The following is a 26,070-nucleotide window of genomic DNA, read 5'->3' on the forward strand; positions in this document are numbered from 1 at the left end:
TACGAGTACATCAAACCGAAAGTCGAACTGAAAGTGACCTCTAAGCGGGACTTTCATCGGGGTCGGCGCCCCTCGATATCGTATTCATTTGTGGGGCTCATTTGATTCGTGGTGTCTGTTCGTGTGTGTGTGTGTGTCACTCTATGGTTCCATCCATCGATGGTCCATCGATCGGGATGCTCCATGTGGATGTGTCTGTGGTGGAGGGCGCCGACCTCGAGGCCCGCTAGCTACTGCATCCGCTTCAACTGCGATATATCTGCCATTTAGCTAACTAACTCTAGGTTAGGATATGAATTTCTTTACACTCGCTTACCTAATCGTATTCTGGGAATCGGAAGGGGGGTTCGGTGTGCCGTGGGGTTTTTGGTTTTTTGGTTTTTTGGTTTTTGGTTTTGGGTTTTGGGTGGGAGGAATAGCTGGCTGCTCGTGATATGTGATAGGTTGTGGGAGCAGCCCACTCTGAAGGACACTACTCTATGCTGGTAAAGCGAATCGTATTCCTGGCATTGCTTACGGCTACTTTGGGATCATAATCGCGTGTTTGCTGTGTGTGGATTATATAGCTACTTGGGGCTAGCTTAATGTAATTGTTAAAAATTGTACCTAGCCTACTGCTCGCAATCCACGCTCCACACTCCACACTCCACGCTACACATAGCATATAGTTTAGTGGTATGTACAGATCTATTTACATAAGTAGCTGAACCTTAAAGCTATTGGGAAACGCAACGAACGACAAACGAAACGAAACGAAACTGGAGCCCAATTGAGATCTCTGCTGCATCGATGGCCTCCATTTGGCACACTGCGCCATCCTCTCCTGGACAGGATCCATTCCGTAATCCAACTGGCTATTGCTATTGCTATTGCTGGTGATGTGCTCGCCGTTGATAATCACCCCATGTGCATGATCTTCTTGAAGGCCTTGCGGAACTCGGGATTGAATATCGTGTAGATCACCGGGTTCACGAAGCTGTTGATGTAGCCCAGCCAGGTGGTCATCATGTAGGCGGTGAGCCCAGGTCGGCAGTCTTTCTTGAACTTGGCGCACATGGCGTCCATGATGTTGCAGCTGAAGAACGGCAGCCAGCAGAACAGGAAGACACCTGTTTCAAGTAATATATGTAGGTGATGGCATCAGGATAAGCATGTGGCAGAGCGCAAGGACATGGTCGAAATGGTGTTGTTAAAGGTGCTCAACTTGAACTTACCCAAAACAATGGCCAGTGTTTTGGTGGCCTTGCGCTCCTTTTTGGCCGACGATTTTTCGCGTTTCTTTTTCGAGGCCTTGTGCACCTTGTATATCGTGAATCTGTGCGTCACGCGAAGGATAATAGGCCATGGTGTGTGGTGTACATTGCATTTCCAAAGGCGAAAAGAGAGAAGGAAAAGCGAGAAGGAAATGGGGGGTGGCATTACCATCGACTGGCCAACAAACGGGCCCAAACTAATAACTGTAATTAGGGGCGATGGACGGCGTTACTCACCTTGACGCCTGCGAGTTCTTCTTATCCTTGCGCGAGGACGTTTTCGATGTAGTCGATAGCGTCGAGTCGTTGCGTGCCAAAGTCATGGCCTCCTGCACTCCGTACCGCACAAAGGACAATGGCTTCATGGCGACGCTGCGAACGGAAGTCGGTCGGATTCGGAATGAGAACTCAACTTAACTGCGGCATTACTACTACTACTAGGCACTAGTATTTTTGGGTTTGTGTTCGCCGGATTGCCGGATTGCCTACTTGCGGCTTCTATTTCGGTGTTCGACATGGAAGGTGCGAGGGTAAAGTGGCAGGTTTCTCGCTAAACACTACGTAATTGGTCTGTGGCAACACGTGAGCTCTTTTTTGCAGAGCAACTTCATAACCGATTGTGCAACTGATCATTTCATAAGGTTTAGTACACTTGCCCATGATAATTATGAAAATTATTGAGACGTGGCAGAACTAATGCTGCAAATCGCTATTTACATATGCAATTACATATCCAACTGTTTAAATATTTCACTAACAAAAACAGGTAATAGTTGCCAACAGTAGCCCGACACATTTAATTAAAGTTTGCTATTTGGACCAAAGATGTTGACAGTTTTGACGCGGTCAAACTATTTGCCTGTTTTATTGACTGAAAAAAAGCAAGGCGCTTCATTTGCATTCACTGTTTTGTTCATAAATAATGACAATAGATTTATGCACTTTACGCATTTTTAATATTCTACGTAATCCAGTGAACAAAAAGAGTAGTGGCTATACCATAAGAGTTATATTATGCAAAAACTATTAATGGAAATTCATTTTGTCGGGCCACAAAAACAGTTAATTAAACTTTGAAAGTGTAGCAAATTGTAATTTATCTTTGCTACAATCAAAGAGAAAGTAGCTAAATGATTGAGCACCAATGTGGTAGAGATAGAGACATTTAACTGATAAATGAAAGTATTTTCGGTTCTAGTTTCAGATATAATCAGTTAGTATAAAGAGGGAATCATAGATTTTAAGTGGGCTTTAGTTGTAGGTTTTTGTTTCTGTGCATTAAATGTGTGAATGTGTATGTGTGGCTATCTGCAGATGGGCTGTACGATCCGGTGTTACTAAAGGGATAGTACTAAAACAATAACTAGGATAAGGCATTCTTTTTTCTCAGTGCACCAACTGCTACTACGCATCCAGCTACTTTGGCTGCTACGTCTACGGGGGCAGGCTTACGGATCTGAATGCCAAATACCTGGAGTTATCGACACCGACTGACCTGAGGGCGGGTTCGCCGCGCTTCGGCGAGTCGTCGCCGGTGGGGCGCCGCTGGCTGCTGACGCTGGACCGCTGGAGGGTGGCGCCACTGGGCAGCGGACTGTCCGGCGGCGAGCCGCTGCTGCGCGGAGCGCCGGATGTGGCTGCCGAGGCGGAGGCGGGCGCCACGCCTGCAAGGACATCGTCAACGTTTGAGGCTGCATAACCAGAATCATGATTACCATTCGGATCGGCGACGACCAGCTGCGGCTGTGTGCTGATTTGGGCCACAACGCTGCTGCGAGTGCGAGATGACAATGTGGCGATGTGGAGCGATGTGGAGCGATGTGGAGCGATGCGGCGGGGTGGGGTATTCCAATTAATGGTGCCGCGACCATCATTCCATCCATCAATCAATCAGTCGGCAATGGACATTGGATGACGAGCGGGCGGAGGGCGGCAAAGCGGCAGGATGAGCATTGATAAAGGACGAAAAAGACGGAAAATCGGGGCGCAACGTCAATTAAAGGCAAGGCAAGATTGGGTTTTAATAAAGTGACGCATTAATTGAATTATTGAGAATTATTTTTCTCTGCCATTGGCTGTGATTTCTTTTGGCGGGTGGCGTTTCGCGGTCTTGTTTGCCACCCATCTTAACCCATCTCAACCCATCGATACGGTTTGGTTCGGATCCCATCCCTTTGTGCATTCGGCCTGTCATTAATGGTTTCATTTCATGTCCTTATTGGATTAAGCAGGCCATCAGGATGCTAATTGGCTGCGCTTAACGCTCGCACTTAATGGCGGTTTCAGCCAGGAATGGCGAAAAAGACACGGATGCGCGGAGGGGAGGGGCATCTGATTGGGATGATGAGCAGGGGGTCCTTTTGGCAGGACCTGATTGAAAGTGCAGCACGCTTTTATGTCGGCAATTGAGTGGCGCCGTGGCCGGACGCAGCCTGCCATTAGATTGACAGTTTTCCATGGGCATGCAACGTTTGGGGCTCTGCTACTCCGCTGCTGAGTTGGTCTGTTGGTCTGGAAGGAAGTGCAGTCGAGACCACTCAGCAGAAACAGGCTTATCTTCTACGTGTTTGGGGCACGTGCCGGGGTGGCCAGGGATGCCAGGTTGCAAGTGGCAAGTGGCAAGCGGACAAGTATACGGATGCGGATGCGGATACGGATACGGAAACGGAACTGCTGAGCTCCGAACTTTTGCAGGGCCATCGGAGATAGCCCCCAGCCAAAGTTTCGTGCTCCAGGCGATGGAGTTTGCTGCGAAATTGGCCGAAAGTTTCGGCTCTTCATACCCCGTTCACGTAAGACATAAGTGGGTTTGCTAATGCATATGTCCAATCTGACTCGGCAACGTGTATATATTCCATCCGCCAAAAGAAGTTGCTGCGCAGGCAAAAAACCGCTCAGTGTATGCAGACCAGATGTGAAACGTTCTCGGAATAACAAATTGTAACTGATTCTTGTATGTTTAAGATGTTTTAAGTTTCAATTGCATACGCCCATATCTGGTCTTAGTTAGTTGCGAGATGTCCTGCGCATTTCCTCGCAGTGCATCCAAGCCCCAAATGGTAGCGCAAAATGAGTACTCACTTGCCCGTCTCCTCGACAACGGTGGCCAGCATGAACTCGGTGGACTTGTCGTTCACGATGACGTGGCAGTCGTCGATGTCCGGCGAGATGGCGTTCTCGTCCTCCTCCTCGTTGGAGCCGCTGGCCGTGTTGGTGGCGGCCTCGTCGGGCAGGATCCTGCTGGCGTGCCGACTGCTGTCCAGGGCCGTCTCCGCCAGCCGGCGGGTCTGGGCGATGTTCTCGATGACGCTGCCGCCCGTGAGTTCCGATAGGTGGGGCTTGCGGGCCGCCCGCTGCTTCCGCGCCCGACTCCTCAGCGCCTGTGAATGTTCAATGCGGACACATACAGTACAGTACCAAGCACAGTGCACAATGCACAGGATACGGACTACAGGGTATGGGCGACAGGACACGGGATGCAGGAGCGAGCGGATTAGGCACTGCCATGCTGCGCTTGCATCCTCCGGATATTCGCCCCCAGTCAGCAGCAAATGTGCACAAACAGCAACAGAAACAGCAACAGAAACAGCAACAGAAACAGGAAGAGGAACAGGAAGGGGAACAGCAGCATCCCCAAGGCGGCAAGGCAGCATTTTCAGGCAGATTGCAGATTGCGGGGATCTGCGCCAGCAATATTCATTCCACTCGACTCGGAAAAATCCGATTTTAATTGCGGTCTTTGAATAATAGTGCTTGAAATGGTTGCTGAAAGGGGAAAACCGCAGACAGACAAAGCGTGGAAAATTCCTGCTGGGGAAGGGAATCCTTGCGGATTCTCAAAAGCAATATGATTACCAGCTATTTATGTTTGAGATATGCTTGCGAGTGTTCGGATATATCCGATCTATCGTATAGATACCTTAGATATTCCTGCTGGGGAAGGAATCCTTGCGGATTCTCAAAACCTATATGATTACCAGCTTTTTATGTTTAAGAATGCTTGCGAGTGTTCGGACAAATCCGATCTATAGTATAGATACCCAAGGCAGAAGCTACTCACCTTGAAAATGTTCCAGTAGAGGAACACCATGATGATGCAGGGTATGTAGAAGCTGCTCAGCGAGGAGTAGAGTATGAAGTCGGCGTTGTAGAAGGCGCACACATCGGGCTCGCGGTTGGGCGTGTTGTTGAGGCCCAGAACTATCGGCGAGCCGATGGCAGCCGATATGGCCCACACCAGCAGTATCGTAAGGCAAACGCGGCGGCTATTTTTGTGCTTGGCGTACTTTATTGGCTGCGTCACAGCGATGTATCTGTGGGATGCATCCGTAGAGTGTCAAATAAGGGTTCCGAAGAAAGGGCCACTGCGGACTCACCTGTCAATGGAGATGGCAACTAAGTTGAATATCGATGAAGTAGAGCATATCACATCCATGGCTATATAGAAATCACAAACGACGTCGGGCAGGGCCCAGGCTCCATTTACCTGCAAAAAGATAAGAATGTGGATGTGGATGAGGAGCACACTTCATTTGTTCGGCACTTAATCGACTCGGAACTCGGAACTCGGAGCTCGGGGCTCTGTTGGAATGCCCATCCTTTGTCGAATATTAATAACAATATTTTCCCATTTCCCAGCCTGCTGCTGCCACAAATTAGTTTTAGACTCTATCTCTTCATGGACGTCTGCGGCAGCATCCATGGCCCCACCCGCATGCGGACTCCATAAGAACCTCAACAAAAACGCCAGGAATTTCCCAAGCCAAACAATTTGTAGCACACAAAGCACATAAAAAAGGCCGAGTGGGCCTTGCCACCAGTTGGGTGGCGGTGGCACTTGATGTGGATACGTTTTGGGGCAACCCCACGTGGCGTGGCTGCACGTGTGCACTCCCTATAACCCGATAACCCGTGTACGATGTATATTGTACTGCCAACCGATTCGGTGTTCGAGTGTATGGATACTCCGCAGGGATCGTAAACACCTTTACTTTAGCTCGAAGGATATGAATTATTTGTAGGAGAGACGCATACCCATTATATGCACATACATAGGTACTTGTTGAGTAACATGTATCGCATACGACGACTAGGTTTATTTAACTGCCAAGCGATATGGTATTTAAGAAGTTAGATATAGGTCTTCTTAACGCTCTGAGCAGTGAATATGTTGATAGTACTTCCACTACATGTACCTACATATGTGAGTAGACGGTATCGCATAGTCGGAGTTAAGCGACCCCAAAGTTCTTGTCTTGTTTTTCTTCTCCAATCGGTTTTGCGCCTAAATTATACAAACAAACCGAAACTCGAGACGGGGCTCAAACCCTGGAAAGAGTGTAAAATGTTGATACACACGCAACCACACCACCACACGAAAGTAGAAGCAGCAGTGGAAGTGAGAGTGAAAGTGAGAGTCAAGTGAAAGCAGCATAGAAATGTGCTGGAATAGCTGGCATAGCTGGGCAGTCGAAGACTTAGACTTTCTTAGAACTCGGATGCAGACTCCTTAGCCGGAGCTAAGCGAGCATAACAAAAGTTGAGCTCGGCTAAAGAAAGTGGCAAAAACTTTTGGATATAAAGACGCACGCACGAATGCTCATCCTCTGCCCTCCTCCCACCACCCTCACCCATACACGCACACAGCACACACACAAACACACTACATGTTCGAAGATGTGACATTTTTTCACTGCTCTCCGTTGGCATCCGGTTTTCAGGTCCATTGTTGGGCACATTGCGTATACGAGGCGTACGCCCGGCGGCTGGTGGCCTGCAGCTGAACTATAATTCATAATGTATTCGTAGGCATTGGCCATAAGTGTATGAGTATGTGTACATCAAAGTACAGACGCTGAATGTTTTTGTTTAGTCCCACATTTGGTTGGCTTCGATGAGTTACGTTCACTACTTTCCTCAGGCGCCAAAAGTTTCCGCAAGAAAGCAGGTTGCTTTCTGGCTTTTCAAAGTATTCTCGATTTTGCACACATTGGAAATCGATTAACCAATCTAACGTGCGTTCAAGCTACGCTCGTGATCTGTCCATTTATTAGGGGCACATAAAGGGGGCTCTTTGCCTAACCAAATGTGGCATTTGTCGAATTATTTACGGCTTAGTCTTGAAAAGTTTGCTCGGCATTGGAATTGCTTTCTTTTGATGCCTTCGCTCTTGGACTTTCCCTCAGCTGCAGGCTTCATTGAATTTTTTAATATTTTTCCAAGCCCATTTGCCCGTCCTCGGGGCCACGCCCCCAGTCTATTCTGTTTGGCTATTGGGTATTGTGGAAGCGATTTCCAATTCAGCGAAAGTGTGTCTCTGCGCCCCACCAGCGTCCCTGAAAATCATCGGCTTTTTCGGGCTGTTCGAAAATGTTCAATTTATGTATTTTGCGAGCATAAAGGCATTTAAAGTCAGTTGTCTGCCGGCAGCTGGCTGTCCTGCTCCTCCGCACCACCGCACCTTCGTCCTTTTCCCATCGTGGCTTCTGGTTTATTTTAGAGCAGGAATAGAAAGAAAATTTCTATGCTATCGCCGTCTCTGCCGCCTGTTGTTTGGGTGTCCTTGTGTTTGTGTGCGGTTCCTGCAGCAGGGCATAAAATAAATAAATTTATCTATTTGCACAGTCAAAGGCGAGCGCACACACAAAAACCCAAAGGGAAAAGCTTTCAGATGCCCTCTCTCCCTCGCATCCAAAGAAATGGACCAGGACAATGGAGACAGGAGACAGGAGCTGGGGCCAAAGGAGACAGGGACACTCACCCACACACGCACATGGGGCGTACGCACACAAGAGCAAACACACACACACACACACACACGCACACGAGCACACAGGCAAACAAACACACATAGCATTTTGATAATTGAGCTTCTGGTTTTTATAGTTTGCACGCTGATACGAAGAGAAAGCAAAGGATATCGCAAACACACACACACCCACACACACACACACACATTGCATCGATTTGTGTCTAGGTACACGCAGAAAAACTTTCAGATCCGCATTCAAAAAATACGCTTTGTTTGCCGACTCAATGGTCATTTTTGCGTTGAAAGCAGAGGCCTTTGTCTAAAACAATGGATTTACGGGCATGTGCAAAAAGTATTTGTGAAATGCACAAAAACCGCAGGAAAGCATTAGGTGCTATGCGAATAAATTCAATTCATTGTAGCGACTGCACGGAATAATAATAAAATATAAATCCGATAAAACACCGATTTTTAAAGGCTTAGAAATGGCATATTATTCGCTAATACTATACCAATGCAATGGAATTTTTCAGGTGTACTCTTCTGCTCAGACTAATTTTCAGTGGATGGAAAGCGGGGGGGAGTCCCCTTTTCCAGGGGCCAGTAACTATTTGTACAAATCAGGGCAACACACTCACATGTGAGGAGGCTTGAGGGGTGGTGATTTGGCCAAAAGCCGACTTAAAACCCACTGGGATACAGTTCATCAGACTCCTGTGCAAACAGCTCCGATGCTCGAATGTAAGCTAATCAGTACGATTTTTCGAAATGCTGCCAAAAATAGCCTAAATGCTCTTTCCACATACTTCCTACATGTGTCAGGTGGCGAAAACTGCAGAACAGGCAGGAAAGCGTACGTGAAAATCCTCTTGGAAGCTCTGTGGTCCACAGCTTTCCCTCAGATTTTCCTACCTTGAAAAGATCTGCAGAATGTGGTGTAGAAATGGAGTTGACAATCGTACGAGTACGGCCAGCAAAGTTCTTCAAGGCATGGAATAATTGGCTGAAATAGTTCCTACGAAACTGGTTCCCGTAACTGGCATTCTTTTCAATGGTTATCCTGGCAGAAAAAGAAAGCAACGGACAAGTGCGGTTGTTAATTAAGAGCAATATTGGCCAGAAAGCCAGAAAGCTAGAAAGCTGGAAAGTTGAGGGCTCAGCAAATGGCAGAAGTCGGTGCGTTTCCTTTCAGACCAAAGAGTCCTGCTGCTGTGCACTCAACAAGTCGACGGCCAAGGACGCGTTAATTAGCCGCCATTACGCCAGCCCCGCCCCCTTGATCAACGCCCCCCGCCCACCGCGCAGGATTCGCTGTGGATATTTGCCTGTTTGTATTTGCCTATAAGCATTTGCCAGGTGGCATTGGCTGTGCTCAGTGGTGGTGACGATTCCTCCCAGCTCCTATCTGTGTGTCCTGTATATCCTTGCAGCCCCCACTGTGTGTGTGTGTGTGTGTGGGTGTGGAGTGGCGCTGCCATTTCCTTTATGCCTGTCAATTGCGAATTTTATTTACCAGTCTCGATTTATTTCATTTCATTTCGCCTCGCCTCGCGTCGCTCTGTTTTATTGGCGCCGCCGTCGATTCTGATTTTTTTCTGAGTGCTTTTGGGTGTGCGAGGCGGCGAGGGTAATGAAGCGGAAGCGGAAACGAATTACTTTGTAGCAGTCGCAGCAGCCTTGACCTTGCACCCCTCCCCGCCCCCGCGGCGGCGCCATGTGCGTCATGCATTCCTCCAGGACTCGGCACACGGGGCACGGAACACGGGCCACGGCATCCCGAGCCCAGGATCCAGGATCCAGGGAGCCCGGAACCCATAAAAGACCCCGGGCCCTGACGCACGTGTCCCACGTTACAGGACCTCCCTGCCCGCTCAGCTATTCGTCCTTTTCGTCCTGCCGCTGCCGCTGCGGCTGCTGCTCCTCGTTTTGGCTATTAAAAGTTTGACGGCCCCAGGCGTCACTTAAATTGTTAGTGAATTGAAAGTGGCCCCAAAATTGCTCAGTGGAGCAGCAGGGGCGTCGGCACCGGAGAACTTCCCTCTACATGGGCGCCAGGTAGCCAGGGACAACATGAAAGTGTCATTGAGCCCCATTCTGGGAACTTTGTTATTTAAGACGCAATCTCTATCGCTGCTGTATCCTGGAGTTTTCTTTCGTCTAAAAATACGGGCACTCTTCCTGTATTTTTAGAATCAAAGCTAAGCTAGCAAAATTGCTTGCCAAACAGAAAACTTCTCACTGCGATTTGATCAGTCAATCACTTTTATATGGAATTCATGAATTTCCTGAGCATGGCAATTAATGGTTGGGTTATTGGAATACTTCAATGTAGACAAACCCAAATACTACAAGTGAAATATTTATAGATATCTATAACATCGGAAAAAAGGGCTGTTTAGGTGCACAAAAATGGCGGATTTCGTTCGATTTGGTTGGACTTTTTTCGAGGACTCGACAAGTTGTGGCCCGATTAAGTGGTGTGTCCAATTCTCGGCAAGGATCCATCCTTTCCCATTGGCAAGTCAATTAGGAGCCCTTGACTTGCCACCGTCCGCCCTCGGCTAAGCGGACTTTCAGCTGAAGGGTTCCAGGACTTCAGGCTTCAAAGGGGAAGGGTCTTTGCGAATGCAGGGGGTGCAGGGGGAGCTGCAGGTTTTGGCCTATGCCAAAACGAACGCGTGCCAGCCATTAAAAGCTTTTTAAAATTAATTATAAAACCGAAAGTAGACACAGAGAAAATTTGCCCAAATAAAACGAGCGCAACCTGACAACCCTTTTCTCTGTTTTCCGTTCCGTTTCCCGTTCTGCGTGCAAAATGGCAGGAGAACAGGCAGATCCTGTCAGCTCTTCCTCTTCCCAGCGTTTTTTGTTTGCCCTGGCAAATTCAACTTCAAACAGATTTTTGATACTTCACTGGGCAACCGCAGAGTGGGCGGTAGGTGGTGGGCGGTGAATGGCAGGTGGCCTGTGGGGGGGGAGTGGAAGTGGGCATGGGCATGGGCGTGGCAGGCAGAGCATGCGTAACAAATTGTGCACATTATGTGGTGCAGGAAATAGTTGCCAATGAGCCCCAAGTTAAGTGTCAAGCTGAGATGGAAAGTTTTCCTGATTTGGGTTCGCCATTTGAGCCCGTCCAGCGTGCCCCTGCTTTTTGGCCAATGGCTAAGCCCGCTTTCGGCCCGGTATCTTCATTATCATCTCATTAGAGCCCAAAAGTGCCGCTCGGGTCACTCGCTACTCAGTTAAGTTCGGTATCCACGTAATTTTATTAACATCCCCGAGGTATTTCTACTTCCGGCCGCAGCACATGTTGAATTCGAAACGTGAAAGGCTAACAATGAAATCAAAATGCCAAATTTAGTTAAAAAGTTGAACTAATTCTCACAGTTGGTTGCATAGCTTGGTACTTAATATTGCCTACTATTATTTAGTTATCAGGTTTAGTTAACTAAAACATTTGATGATACTTCCCGACCTCTGATTATGTTTCTTTGTTTAAGAAGTTCAACTACTCATTAGTTTACATTATGAAATCGCAATGGGTGTTTCTCATTTTTGCAAGTGCCAAATAGCAAGGTATCTTGGGTATCCTTTTCGCACTAATCGAGCCACCCCGCATCCATCCTGCGAAACAGGCTTTTCTTTCTCCTGTCAAAAGTAGTTGTCGTTGTGGGGAACGAGATGATAAACGAGTCAGCAGCAACGAGTTTAGTTGCGGAGCGATAAACCAGGGGAAAAGCTGGCCAAAAGCGGCAGCTCGACTTGCCAAGGCTCCCGTGCCAGTGTGTGTGTGTGTGTGTGTACGAGTGTATGTGTGTGTGTGGTAGCATCTATCTCTGTCTGGCAGGATGCCATAACATTTGACTTTTTACGAATTTTCATAATTTGGCGACTGCTTAGCATAAAAATGTCACAGCAGCTGCAAAATATGCTGCTAAGGATTGGCCGTCGTTTCCTTCTCGCTGATCCTGCTCCTTACTGTTTATATCCTTATTCGTGGTCTTTGGTTTTATGTCACTCGCATAATACACAAGGATACGCTCGCGCGCGCCCCCTTTCCTGTGTGTGCTTGTGTGTGTGTGTATGTGGGGGGGTGTGGGTGTGGGCGCGCCCCTTTTTGCCTATTTTATGGCGGCCATTAAAGTTTACTTAGTGGCCGGCCATGCAACCCAGCAGAAATCCCCGAAAAGAGGCGACACCAACCGCAAAACAAGACGTCAAAGGACATCGAGGTCCTTGAGAACGGGCGGGCTTGTGCGCCATGTGGGAGGTGAGCTGCGTAAAAGTCATCAAATAATTTGTTTATGTTGCCAAATGCTGCACTCGCGACTGCCTGTCGTTTGCGCTTTAATATTTCAAAGTACATAAAGTGCGGAAAATGGGAAATGGAAAATGGACAACGGCGCTGCACTGGTCGCACTGGGATTCGGATGCAGGGTCCTCCACTAATTGCCAGGGAACAGGGAAAGGACTCAGAACTCGAAACTCCCACTGGTAAATCAAGAGAGAGAAGGGTGCTCTGCTAATCTACAGAATTAGTTGGTTCTTGCTTTCTAAATAATTTATTTTATAATTTAATATGAAACCTAAATCTTATAAAATGTTTTATTTTGTCCTAAAGCTTTTCCTTTTCATTACCATAAATAATAAATAAAGATATTACTGCACCTAGGGATCAAAAAGGTAGTTATTACTGTAACTATTTATAATTTGAATAAATATTTTAATATTTTTTTTTTCTGGCAGTGTAGTGCAGCAGCCATAGATTATTTTGCGCGCTGGTAATAAAGTTAGCGTAACCTCGACAGTGTCAAAGCCAAGGAGCTGGCGACTATTAAACGAGTTTCGTGTACATTTTCTTATGCCACGCAGCCAGACAATGTTAATTGAACTGGCTGCCGTAATAGACACGCACACACACACACACCTACACACATAGCCACGAATACACTGGAGGAAAAGTGGGTGGCACGGGCTGTTGGCCAAGTGGCGGCAGGCACTTGATGCTGTTGCTTCTGGCTCGTTCCTGGGCCCCACGAGGAGCTCAGGGCAATTAATTGACTTATTTATTAAGTTTATTGTCTGCCTGGGTATACGTGTACGAGTATGCGTGTGTGCTTACCTCCCCATCTCGCTCACTTCCGGTGTTGCCGTCCCGCTCTCTCTCTGCCACTGGCGCTGTCGCAACAATTTTAGCGCTTTTGTGCGCCATTTTTAATAGCCTTGGACTTGCCCCCGAAGGCCAAGTAGCTGCATACTTGTACATCTTATGTGTCGTATACATTATGTACACATCTATTTACCTCCATATATTTGGATATACATATGTATGTATGTATGTGCATATGTATGTAGGGTGTGTGTACACATACGGGTGTGCGTTCGAGATTCGCTCGCTGCCTCCGCTTCCGCAACCTTTTCATGGTGGTTATGGTTGTTGTTGCAACAAATTAGTTGTCATTAGCGTCGGGGGAAATTCTGTTTTAAGATGACTTTGCCAGCCCCTCGGCGGCATATTTTCGCCTTGGATATTGGATATTTATATGGCCATCGTGCATGAAAGCGGTAATAAAATACTCTCGGCAGCCGGCGAAGAAGACATCCATCCGCTTGCTGATTGAATCTCGGATGATTTTTCCATATTGGAATGGGAGTTTGCTTCGGGGAATCCGATGGGAACTGGGACTGGGATTGGGACTGGCTGGGACTGGGACTGCTGGGCTTTGGGCCAAATCAAAATCTGTGTTAATTATTCAGGCACCGCTGGGTGAGCGGGTGAGCGGAGTGAAGGGGCGACCAGAAACCGAAATCTGCGGTCCGTGGTCTTCAATCCGGCCGGAAGTACGCGCTTTAACTCGCATGCGTGCCGGAGATGGCAGCCGCCGGGGACCGGCGACAGGAAGGTGGTGGGGTTAGGGAGTGGAGGGGTCAGAGGTCGTAGGTCGCTGCCTCGTGGAGAGGAAGTGAAAGTGGAGAAGATTGCAGGCCACACTTTTTATAGCAGCCATTTAGCCCACCCACTTGTATCCGCCAACCGCCATCCAACATCCACCATCCACCATCCACCATCCGCTGGAGCAGCTGAAAAGTTTCTGCCCTCGGCCGATTTCATGCTGTTAGATTATTTATTTGAATTGATGTGCGGCCTGCGGTTCAGTGCGGTTCGCTGCCTGACAAGGATTTATAAGGATACACTGGGATGTGCACACACACATGTATCCAGCGGCAAAGTGCTGAGCACAAAGCGCTGCCTGCTTTCGGGCGCATTCAAGTTGGCTTAGTCAACAAATTGTTTCTGTTTCTGCAGCCCAAGGAGGCTGGCTGGGGTCACTGCAGTCAACAGGATTCGCAGCAGCAGCCATCTAGGGATGGCAAAACGGTATCCTTTTAAGCGGCGATGTCAGCAATGGCCTTATATGCATTTCCCCAACTTTATGTGCCGCTCCTGCAATGTTTTTCAGGGAATTGCTTACCTCGATGAAGTACTCTTGTCTTTCTATACAACTATTTTGCACTTATAAAGATATAGTAATATAATAAGATATACACTAGCTACAACTGCAGCCTTTAGCTTCTTGGGTGGACCTCTTTCACCCACACATAACTAGTGTTTAAGAGCACTGCGCATTGGGTGCGATATGTGCACTCGATATGTATCCTCGTGCATCCCTGAGCTCAACTTTTCGGCTGTTTACTGGTGGCCTTCGCCGCAGCCCGTTGGCCCGTTGGCCCGTTTGCTTAGCCACTTGCCGGCGTTTTAGCCGCATCGTCGTGGAGCACTCTCCGCTCAAGTGGCTGGCCGGAGTGCAGGGAAGAGGCTTTCGAGTCTTGGCAGTGGCCCAAATGAGTGCGGAGCCCAGATACCAGATCCCAGATCCCAGATGACAGGACATGGACATGGAGGTCCTTACACTTACACTCACACTCGGGGGCCGGTAATGAACCGAATGGACGCAACGTCACCTCCTCCGATGAGCGGCACTTAAGCCGGGCCAAGCATTTGCCTGCAACCTTTTAAATGGCCATTAAAATTAAAAAACTTTACGCTCCCCACTCAGCTTGACTCCTCATCCGGATTGCCAGCCACCTCCTGCTCCACCGGCTCCACGGGCTCCACTGGCTCGACTTCACATTGCTTTTCCCTTATTTGCCTGGGCTGTGCTGGAACAAGTTGCGGAAAACTCTTTTTATTGCCTGCCACATGGAAACAGTTTTTGTGTAGTTTGGCAGTTTCTGGCCCCGGGTGGCCAGGTAGCCAGGCAGTCAGGCAGCCAGGTGGACAGGTGGGCAGGGGAGTGGCAGGTCCACGCCCACTACAAGCTTGTTTGCAGTTTTATTTTGCTGCTGCCGGAGCAGTCATAAATGTTGCCTCCATCTGCCGCACATTCCGGAAAATTGCGAGAATCATTGCGGGCGAGTTTAAAGTTGCAGGACTGCGAAAACTTTTCGCCGACACCTACGGGACCAGGATCCAGCATCCTGTTGTTTCGGCCAGCATTCAAAGCCAAGTCCCATTCGATCCAATTATCAAAGGCATGCATAATAAAGGAGGTTGACGACACTTGGCCATGTCAGTGGCACTGGCACTAGCGCAACTCTATTTCCCTTTTCCCTATTTTTTTTTGGCCACGCACAAAATATGATTACACAGGATAACAGAATGGAAATTGGTAAAATGGCCAGGTTCTGTGCGTTGAGAACTATGTTTACACACATGGGCCAACTGCATTCTTGGCTTTTATGCTGCCAACGTGTGTGGTTTTTGGGCAGAACACGTTTCCGAGAGAATCACACATGTCGCATGTTTATGCAATTTGAATAAAAACTGTGGTTTAAGTGGTCAGAGGTCCTTCCACCATGGCAGCACCATGCACACACATTTTCCCCTGCCAACTATGTATGTATGTAGGTAGTGCGTGTGTGAAGTGCGACTTCCATTATCCCGTTTAAGCTGAGCTCGTGTTTTGGGACTGAAATGTATGTTCTTTACAGGAACGAAATAAATACTTCTAAAGTCTGAAATAGGTGTTAGTTGTCATAGAATGTGAGCTAAAATTCAACGATCCTTATTCCAGTTGAAGAAAAGGCGAGAAGTCGTGCTAAAAATAGGTCTGTATCAGCGTAATTTGGTGCCGAAATCACTGTCGCCGAGTGCCATTTTCATCGGCAAGGACACTCCGTTTTCCTAAGCGGATCTTTCTGGGTCAAAGGCTGATTAAGTGCCGTTATCGTTGCCGCATATCCGGATGCCAGATACTTTTCCGCTCTCCACTGCCAGACATTTGGCAGGACTCGCTGCGAGTCCTTTGGCCCCTTCGCTGTGGCTCCCATTCCTTTGGCCTGCGATTCAAGTGGCTCAAGTGGCACAGTGTGTGCGTGCGTCTGCGTGTGTGTGTGTGTGCGTGTGCGTAAGTCCGTGATTGTGAGCGTACATTAATCAGATTATTTATTTTTGCCATGAACTTATGGCAATTTCTGTTGCCTCTTTACGGCCCTCTCAAGTGTGGGCGATGTGGGCGATGCGCCAGGACGAGACGAGGGCAGTGCAGACCTGAACGATTGACAATTGCCATTAAAGGCTGTTTTCAGAGCACTTTACGTCGCTCATACGCTCCGTGGGCCGGGGAAGTACACATTTCCACAGCGATTCACAAGTGAGTGCGCCTGCACATGAGGCAGCCTAGATAACAATCCGCATGGGGCATAAGTAAGTGAACCTCTTTTCTATTTGGATCTTCCAAGGGCTTCCAGCGGACTTGTAATATGAAGCTTGTGTACGATTTTTACTCTGACTTCCTGGAATGTGTATAATGAATTTGTGCTGGCATATGGGATGCTCTGTTTGGTGAGCCATACGCCGCAGGTGGTGAACGCTGCCTGGGAGAGCTATAAACCCTGATTAGAGCATTTCACCCATTACATTTGGTGGCTTGTTCTATCCTCTGACCATCCGCCGATCCCCATAATCCCGCCCATTCTTTTCCATTTCGGGAAAAGTCAGCACGAAAGCATTGGCCAAGCTGCATACAGAAGCAATTAACAACGAAGCAAAACCATCCAGTGGGACCACAGCATGGCAATGGAGCATTAGGAAAGGACGCGGAGATATCCCGTACCCGTTCCCGTACCCATACCCATACCCATACCCCTTTCCACCCGAAAAGCAAAAACAGCTCTGATAAGATTAGTGCCCAGAACATGGAGCAAGCTCTCCTACGAGGGTATTGCTGGCTTGCTTGATCCTACACACAGAAAAATGCTCATGGATGCACAACTCAGGATACTCCCTTTAACAAACCCTTTTATGATACACACGATCTGAGAAAGTGGAAGAGATAAGGCATTGAGTTATTTAACAAAGATAATCCACCAGCTAACAATATGTATGAATACATAGTATACATGTTTTAAAACCATAAAAAATCTGTTTTTAATGAGGAAATTTAGCATTATTTCCTTGGCACTATAGGGTTCAAAGGTATTCGGTTTCATGGTTCATTTTCATTTCTTTTAAGAATCTGAAGCTGTAAGAAATGGAGCCATATGCGTATCAACCCAAGCATCCAAAACAGGCTCCTGCATTCTCGGTGGATGATGCCCACAGTGGCCGTAGAGCACGGAGTTGATCACCTTTTCCGGTGATATTTTCTTTCAGTTAGCGAGTCCCTCCTGCCCTACATGCAGCTTCCCAGCTTCCCAGTTTCCCAGTTTTCCAGCTTCCCCGCTTTTCAGCTTCCCAGTTTCCCAGGCTCCCATTCAGTGCAGGTCCAGTGTGCACGCTTTTACACTTTCAATGACCACTTGAATGTCAACAAAAGCTTTCAACTGACATATACAACCACTTAAAATAGAAAAGCAGTGGCCCACACACACACACACACACGCAAACACACACACGGGCACTGGCACAGACACAGACACATACACATACACGTGGCGTGGGGCAGGCAAACATGTTTGTATATTTGTTTAAGCCGCGAGTTAAAACGAGCCATGTCCTCTGCCCAAAGAACATCAGCATCAGCATCAACATTCGTGGGAGCGGCGGCGCTTCTAAATGGGCGTGTGTGCGTGTATGTCCAGCCACGCCCACCGCTGACAGGCGGAGCCGGACGAGCGGGACGAGCAGGACCCTCCTCCATCTGCCTGTTTGTCCGCTGGCTTGTGTCATAAGCAATAATTCTCCATTGTTGGCATCTCGTCCGTTACGCCCCAGGCTCTCTCTTGTTGCTTCTGCTTTCGTTTTTGTTGGCGGGGCGGTGGGTGATGGATCGCCCCGAGTGGGTGGTGCTGGGGGTCACTGAGCGGTGGATACCTCAACCTTTGTTGCGCACATTTTTATGAGTTAAGTGCTATCCGGCACAAATGCCAACGCACACAAAGAGCGCAGAGGGCTCGCAATCTTCCTTACCTTCAGCCAGCCATCTCCAGCAGCCGCCCAATCGCCACCCACCTGCCACCTCACAACACCCACCTCGCACCACCACCCACCTCGCACAGCCACCCAACAGCCGCCACTCCTTTGACCCACTCGCATTTCCCATTTCCCATTTCCTTCGCATCGCACTGGACCGTGTTACTGCCCACTTATTGTGCTGTTGTTGACGCAAATCCTCTTAACTAAATCAATTTTCATGTGTGTCCGCGTGCGAATGTGTAAGTGGCTGTGAGTGTATGCGCCTGTGTGTGTGTGTGTATCCCTTGGAAAATCGCCAAGAATTGAGTTAAATAATACTTAGTACTTTGCAGATTTCAATGCTGATCTGATAACTATTTGCCATTTTAAACCCTTATTTTTTCTGTAAAAACTCTTGTTAAATATATTCTAAAGTTTTCTTTAAACTCATTCTAGATAATTATTTCTTACCCAGATAAATATCTGGAATGTTTATTGTGCAGCCTCTTCTTTTCGAAATTAAAGTGCCGCCGAAAAGTATGCATTTGTTTTGGAAGAAAATGACGCTGTTTGACACGAAATGGTAGAAAATTGCATTCGAAAATAGCCAAGAACTAGAATGTTATGGCTAATGGAAAGCTCTTTGATGTCCTGTTTTGTGTCACTGTGAAAATCCAAGTTAACAACACATTGCCGTGCAGAAAGAGAGGGCGCACATGGATTAGAGAGAGACAGACGGCGAGAGATCGCGCCAAAAAGAAAGAGACCGCACGAGCGACGCTGCGCAAGATCTCAAGTTTCAAGTCACTTTCGCCGTCGAATGTTTGTTTGCAATGCACACGATGTCTCCTCTGCAAGTGACAGGTGTATATGTGTGTTTGTGCGTTAAACGGGTGAGTGAGTGGGTGGGTGGGTGAATGGGTAATTAAAAGCCGACACTTGCACAGGTGAGCTGACTGATGCACTTTATGACAAGTTAATTTGCTGTGATTTTCAGTGGGCGTGCGTCATTAGAAAGTCAACAACAATGGTGAAGGCGGTAGGCCATTAATGTGCTGGTAGAACACAACAACACACAAGGCAACATTTAATCTGCATCTGCACTGAAGGCCAATGGCCAGAAAACATTGCCAATCAATCGGACGCTGGCCGTCTCTTTCGCACTCCGACTGCCTCTCACTCTCTCCCTCTTTTTGGCCCCATTGTGGCGGGCCGTCCTTCAAGCGGCTCGTTGGTCTAGGGGTATGATTCTCGCTTCGGGTGCGAGAGGTCCCGGGTTCAACTCCCGGACGAGCCCAAGTTTTTGCAGCTTTTCGCACTTTTTTGCACTCGCATGCGAAATGCAGCCACATCAGTTATTCCTTTCGATACTCCTCTTCTGCAGTATAAATAAGTATTTGAGCCAACATTCAGTTGCTCTCATTTGTGTGACAAGTTTGCACACTTGTTACTCTGTTACTGTACGTTTGTTAATCTCATTTGACTGGCGGGGGTTTCAATATTGCAATGGAAATGCGGCACAATTGGCCGGTGATTGAATAAGCACGCAATTAATTGTGGCAGCCATGACAGGCGTGGTTAGCCAACAATTAAGAAGGATACTAAACGGCCAAATGGCATATGGATGCCTATGTCTATAATCCTCAGCTAAACTTCGGGACAGCGCATCCGGCACCGCCATCTGTAATCCCTAATCCGAAATCCCTAATCCGAAGTCCGAATGCTGATGAGGCACCGAAGTGGACGAGGCCGGAAACGGGGCACTCCCATCAATCTGTCAGTCGGCCCAGTGAGTCCTGGATGTCCTGGCGAACGCAGCCCAGTTCCCAGCGGGCGAGGCCAGTGGCCCAGTCAGTCTGTCAGTGAGTCAGTCTGTCAGTTAGTCAGTGAGTCAGGCAGTCAGATAGACAATCAGTCAGTCAATCGAACAATCAATCATAGAGAATGACAGCTACGTCGGCTTAAGTCAAAGGCAGTCGGCCAAGAAGGGATCTTCTCAAACTAACACTCGCAAAATTTGAAAGCCTTTGGCACTTTCGCACTAACAACTAAATTGATGTTATAATTTATTCATTTTTAAAATTTAAGATTACGCATTAAAGTAGCTGTTTTGCTTCTATAACTTAATCTATATATTGTTACCTAAACGCCGCATGACTCGGGCTTTGAGCTTTATTTTTTCAAGTGTAGTGCCGTGTAACTTTTTTCGTGCTTTCCCAACAGTTTGAGCTCCTTTTTGGTTTCGCATTCCCTTGAACATTTGCTGGGGAAACACATTGATTTATATGCCGGCATCGCCAAAAATTGAATGTTATTGCTTGAATGGCCCCAATTTACTTAAAAGCAACGCTCCTCCGCCCCTTCTGACCCCTGACCCCTGACCCCATTACACAAGTGGTGGGCTCCACTGGCTCCTGATTGGTATTTATGAGCGTGTTTATTTATTATATGACCCAACACTTGATAAAATTAAACGGAAATGGCTGGCCATTTTGCATTTGATTCCGACACCCAAATTCGCAGGCTGGCAAATCCAGGCAAATTCGCCAATGAACTCATCTGCCCAATATTCCGACCATAAAGCATACCAATGACCAATGGCCAATGGCACATATGTATGTACGAGTATAAGTAAGTTAGGTGTGTATATTAGTGGCTTGGCAACTTACCAGAAAGTAGACAGCAAATGGCATCACGACCACGGCGACCAGGAGATCGGCGATGGCCAACGAGACTATAAAATAATTCGTGACCGTCTGCAGGGAGCGCTCGCGGCACACGGACAGGATGACCAGGATGTTGCCGAAGAGGGTCAGGATGGGGAACAGGATCAGGATGAGCGCCCAGTAGTTGTGGTCCACTGAAACGAGGCGAGTTGCATATAGTTGTTATACAAGTGTATTCGCGATGCAGGCTCTTCTCCTGCCACCACCCTAGTTCCCTGGCCAAAGTCCACCTTGCAGAGCAACTTCATGGGAAGCTCAACGGGCACGTAAGTCAATTACAAAGGCAGCCCGTTTAATCAAGCACTCTGGCTGCCACTAATTTCAATGTTTGTCCTGGCAAGATTGCAACACGACTAAGCACCAGCACACAAAGACGTGATTCTACAGCTCTTAATATATTCTATCTTATATCGAGTGATACATGTGTGCTGAGTGAGACAACAGCTGCGGTGAAAACAGTGGATGTGATTTCACATATTAAAAAGGCAAAACAAGGATAATGTGCTATATATGCCACCGAACTTGAATACATTTCTCATGTTTTTGCCACAAATTATGCAAATGTGTAAGGACTTCTCTCGATGTTGCAGGAATAAATAGATTAAACTCTTGCTAAAGTTAAATGTTTGGAAACTGATTTCTAAATGAACATTCTTATTGATAAGGAAATTGGCCATCTGTTGGGATTTAATAGGTAATTCTCAGAATTCGTATAATGCTGTATTTAAACTCAGGCTAAAATGTTTTATACTATAGTATAGGATAAATTTAAGGAAGTGTCATAACTAAGCTGTCAGTGGCTTGTGAGTGAATGCTTTCTAAAGTTTAAAAGATACTTGATGATATGATATCTAACTAATGAGATTTAACGATATTTAGTTAGTTATACTTAATGATTCTCTATAACAATCCCTTTGCGAACTCACCCACTCTCAGCTCGCCGCAGGAGTCGGTCATGTTGAGCGTCTCGTTGGTGCAGTTCAGCCGGTAGCCGTCGAGGTACAGTCCCGTCAGGTTCTGCTCGAGCAGCAGTCCGCTGCCCCTGCTCCCCGCGATGGCCACGCCCGGCGCCATGGTGCTTGTTCCCGAAACCGTGCTCCCATTGTAGTTGGGAAAATAATCGTTAAAGTTTTCGAGCAGCAGCATGAAGGTGCTGCCTCCTGATCCTCCGGCGCCGCCTGCGCCCCCGCCCGCCGTTCCGGCCAGTCCGCCAGCCACGCCAGCCACGCCCACGTCCCCAGAGCCGCCTCCATCGTAGCTGGTCGTCGAGGGCGCCGTTCGATTGCCGAGCGTCTCGCGCGCCGCCGTTGCCGTCCGCTGGAGCAGTTCCGCATCCCCGAAGCCGCCCAGCATGCCGTAGTCCGTTTCCGCATCCGCCACGTTGTCCAGCGCAGCCTCCTCCCCGCTGTCGATCAGCGCGATGCCAGCATCGCCGCTGTCGCCCGCTCCCGCTGCCCCTCCGCCCGCCAGCTGTTGCTCCACAAAGCTGCGCAGCGAGTACCGCCCCCGCTCCCGCTCCCCGTCCTCCGCACTGGAGTTGCTCTGGGCGGGCAGCGTGCTGTTCAGCGCCTCCAGCCAGGCCAGGGTTCCGTTGGCGCCGCCAACGTTGCTCACCGCCAAGGTCGTGCTGTTCTCGGACCCGCCCACTGCCGCCTCGCCGCCCACCGAACCCAGCAGCCACTCGCTGATGTCGTCGATCAGCGCGTAGCCGGCGTCCTCCGCCGCCGTTTCCACATCCTCGTAGAGCGGCAAGTAGCCGGGCGGCATTGTGGGGCCCTCAACGCCCGCCTGCGCATCGCTGCCGTTCGCCGGATGAGTGCCGTCCGCTTCCACCGCCAGGTGGTGGTGCATCCACGTGGCTCCCGCGGCTGGGGCGGCCGTGGTCGAGGTGGAAGCAGCGGCTGTGCTCAAGGTCGCCGATGTGGTTGCTGCGGTTGCTGCCGTTGCTGCAGTTGCTGCAGTTGCTGCAGTTGCTCCCGTTGCCGCCGCAGTTGTTGCCGCCGTGCTGCTCAATGGCTGGGCTGCCATGGTGCCGCCGGTTCCGCTGCTGCTGATGCCCCGCCGCCAATCGAATGGGCTCAACCTCTAGTGGGGCGGGGGCGTGGCAGCGGAGGCGAGCTGCAACTCCTGCAACGCCAGCGGCATGTTTCCTTGTGCTGCAGCGAGAGAGAGGGAGCAAGAGAGAGGGAGTTGAAAGGTCAGAAAACATAAATCAGAAGAGGTATCAAACTGTTGATTCATTATAATAAAGATTATTATAATACACATTTCACCTTGAAACTACAAACCCATTTAGTCGGGTTAAAGTTGTTCAATTGGATAAATCCCCCTAAGCTATCGAGAAAATTCCCATGGTTCCTTTCAACTTAATCCACTTACGCGATCTAAAATCCAAAGTCGTGCTTTTCCCCATTTTCCCCCGTCTACAATTTGTATGCACCTCTGTTGCACTTTCAGCACACCCAAACTCTGCAAGGCGGGCACTTTGTGCCCCGGCAATTATCTATCCGCTTGACCACGCCCCAACCAGCACAGCAACCCACCAACCCACCAACCCGCCCCATACCCCACACGCCACGCCCCCCTTTTGGACGGAGGGCGCGCTCGCCCAACTGCCATGGCCGCATGTTTAATTAACTCTTTAATCAATTTATTGCCAATTATTCTACAAAAAGCGACAGCGAAAATTGTGTAATTTAATTAAATTAGCAAAAGGTTTTTGTGTCTCCCGCCCCTCCAACCGTTCCGTTCCGTTCCGCAGCGCCACGCCCCCTTCTCGACGCCGTCTTGCTTTTACACATTTTGCAATTTTCGCTTTTGTATTTGCCAATTGGCGCTGATTAAAGCCGCCCAAGTCGATGGGCCATAATTAAAAGATGGCCTAATGAGAGGGGATGGGGCTCCGTCTCGAGTTGGCCGGGCTCAAAGGTAATCGGATCGGAGTGGACTTAAGTCCCCTGCCCTCCGCTATCCGCTATCCGCCATCCGGGCTCGGGGATTCTAGCTCTGAGTTTAAGGATTCTGGACTCTGGACTCGGGATTCAGGATCCTGGGTTCTGGATTATGGATGCCGGATCGGAGCGGAGGCAGAGATTCGAGAGCTGCAGTGCCAGACGGCTGGCACTAATCCAATTTTGGCACACATCCAGGCGACGGGAGGCAGGAAGGCCATCCAAAATGGCGCAGTGCCGCTCGGACGTGTCCGGGTGAGTGGGCCGGGCTTTCTCATTAATTACGGCACCAGAAATAGCACCAGAACTTAACTTAACTCGACCCAACACAACTCAACTCAACGCAACGCAACGCAACGCAAGTCAAGTCAGGCCAAACGAAGCGAACCGAAGCGAGACTCAGAGCAACCTGCAGTGCAGAACCCAGGAACCCAGGAACTCAGGCAGTCAGCCAGTCAGCAGCTCAGAAACTGAGAAACTGAGGAACTGAGAAACTCAGCTCAGCTGAAGTCGAGTAATTAATTTCACTTTCGCTTGAGCGATGCCTTTGAATATGCCCCAGCCGCACGCAAGCCATGAAGCGCGGCAGGAGTCCTGGGGGCTCCCAGGATCCGGGCTTGGACTAGGACCAGGACTCGAAATCGGATTCGGACTCGGACTCGGATGAGTGTTGCTTCCTGGGCCCACAGAACACCACAATCCACATGCCACCGCTTAACGCAGGCGACTGCCTTCGGTATTGTCTGGTCTATTACATCCTAATCATTGTTGGCACACATCGGACTTTGGACACTGGACTCGGGACTCTGGACAGCGAACAGTGGCCATCGGACTCCCCGGCGACAGGAACACGGAGTCGTTAAGCCTCCGACTCACCGCAAATCCAGCCGGTACATTTGGGCTGCGGGAAAACAAGGCCTAATCGATGGACCCTAGGTGTGAATGAATGAACTGCACTGCACGAGAATCTTATGCTGTTGCCAATTATGCAAAAAGCTTTGGTAAGGAAATAATAATAATAATAATAATGAGCGGTACCTGTTAGTCGAAATACTCGATTCTTTTATTGATGGGATGAGTAATGGGTACCTGATAGTCTAAGCCCTCGATTCTTTAATTGCTTGGATGAGAAATGGGTATCTGTTAGTCAAAACACTCGATTGTTTTATTGATTGGATGAGTAATGGGTACCTGATAATCTAAGCACTGGATTTTTTACTTGCATGGGTGAGTAATGGGTATCTGGCAGACGAAAACTCGATTCTTTAATTGATTGAATGAGTAATGGGTACCTGATAGTCGAAACACTCGATTCTTTAATTGATTCTTGAATAGGTTAGATGACTTATGGATATCTAGTAGTCAAAAACTCGATTCTTGAATTTATTGTATACTAACGGGTATCTGCCAGTCGAGGCGTTGGAATAGTTTTAAGCAAATTGAAGGCATATCCGGTGAATATTAAACAAAATCGAGTAAGTGAAGACATCCTTCGCGATCTGTAACTGCTTACCCCAGCACAGAGAACCTGTTGTACCCTTGACATCGTCTTGAACCCCCGACACGAGCAACTAGACTTTGGTTCTGCCATTACAGCTGGTAATCGAATTGGGGTGGAGTGCATTTCCGCACCAATATCGGCGGGATTGGGTCGCAGTGGTTGGTTCCAGTTACTTTTGGCCGGCAGTCGCAATTACTCACTGCCTGGTCGTGGCCAGAGTGGGTCTAATCACTTGACCCCACTCAACCTTGGGGCGCTTATAATATGACGTGGCCACTGCAATCCAATCCGAGCAATCCCAGCCAATGTCGTGCCTCATTAACAACATCCGGCCAGTGCAAGGCATTTCCCCACTTTTCTCACTTTTCCCACTCTCCCCATTTCCCCACTTTCCCCACTGGCCGCCGCACCACACGACACTCAATAAATCAGCAAGTGTAATTATTTTCAACGCCATCGTGGAGAGTCGCGTGTGGTCGGGGGGTGAGGAGA

General features: G+C 48.6%; 1 protein-coding gene and 1 non-coding gene across 2 annotated transcripts; one reads left to right on the forward strand and one right to left on the reverse strand.

The window, feature by feature from the left end:
- LOC122624278 (dopamine D2-like receptor) lies at positions 1–25,623 on the reverse strand. Its single transcript, XM_043803773.1, has 10 exons — positions 25,591–25,623; positions 22,053–23,211; positions 21,070–21,260; positions 5,630–5,739; positions 5,314–5,566; positions 4,335–4,633; positions 2,749–3,024; positions 1,491–1,625; positions 1,215–1,315; positions 1–1,109 (listed from the first exon to the last, which is right to left on the reverse strand). Exons 1-10 carry the CDS (start codon positions 25,621–25,623, stop codon positions 898–900), a joined length of 2,769 nt encoding a protein of 922 aa, XP_043659708.1. The 3' UTR covers positions 1–897.
- On the forward strand, positions 19,626–19,697 carry Trnap-cgg. The gene has a single exon. It is a non-coding gene; the product is annotated as a tRNA-Pro (tRNA).
- Positions 25,624–26,070: the final 447 nt, after the last annotated feature.

The sequence above is a fragment of the Drosophila teissieri genome, chromosome X, assembly GCF_016746235.2.
Source record: "Drosophila teissieri strain GT53w chromosome X, Prin_Dtei_1.1, whole genome shotgun sequence".
Taxonomy (NCBI): Eukaryota; Metazoa; Arthropoda; class Insecta; order Diptera; family Drosophilidae; genus Drosophila; species Drosophila teissieri.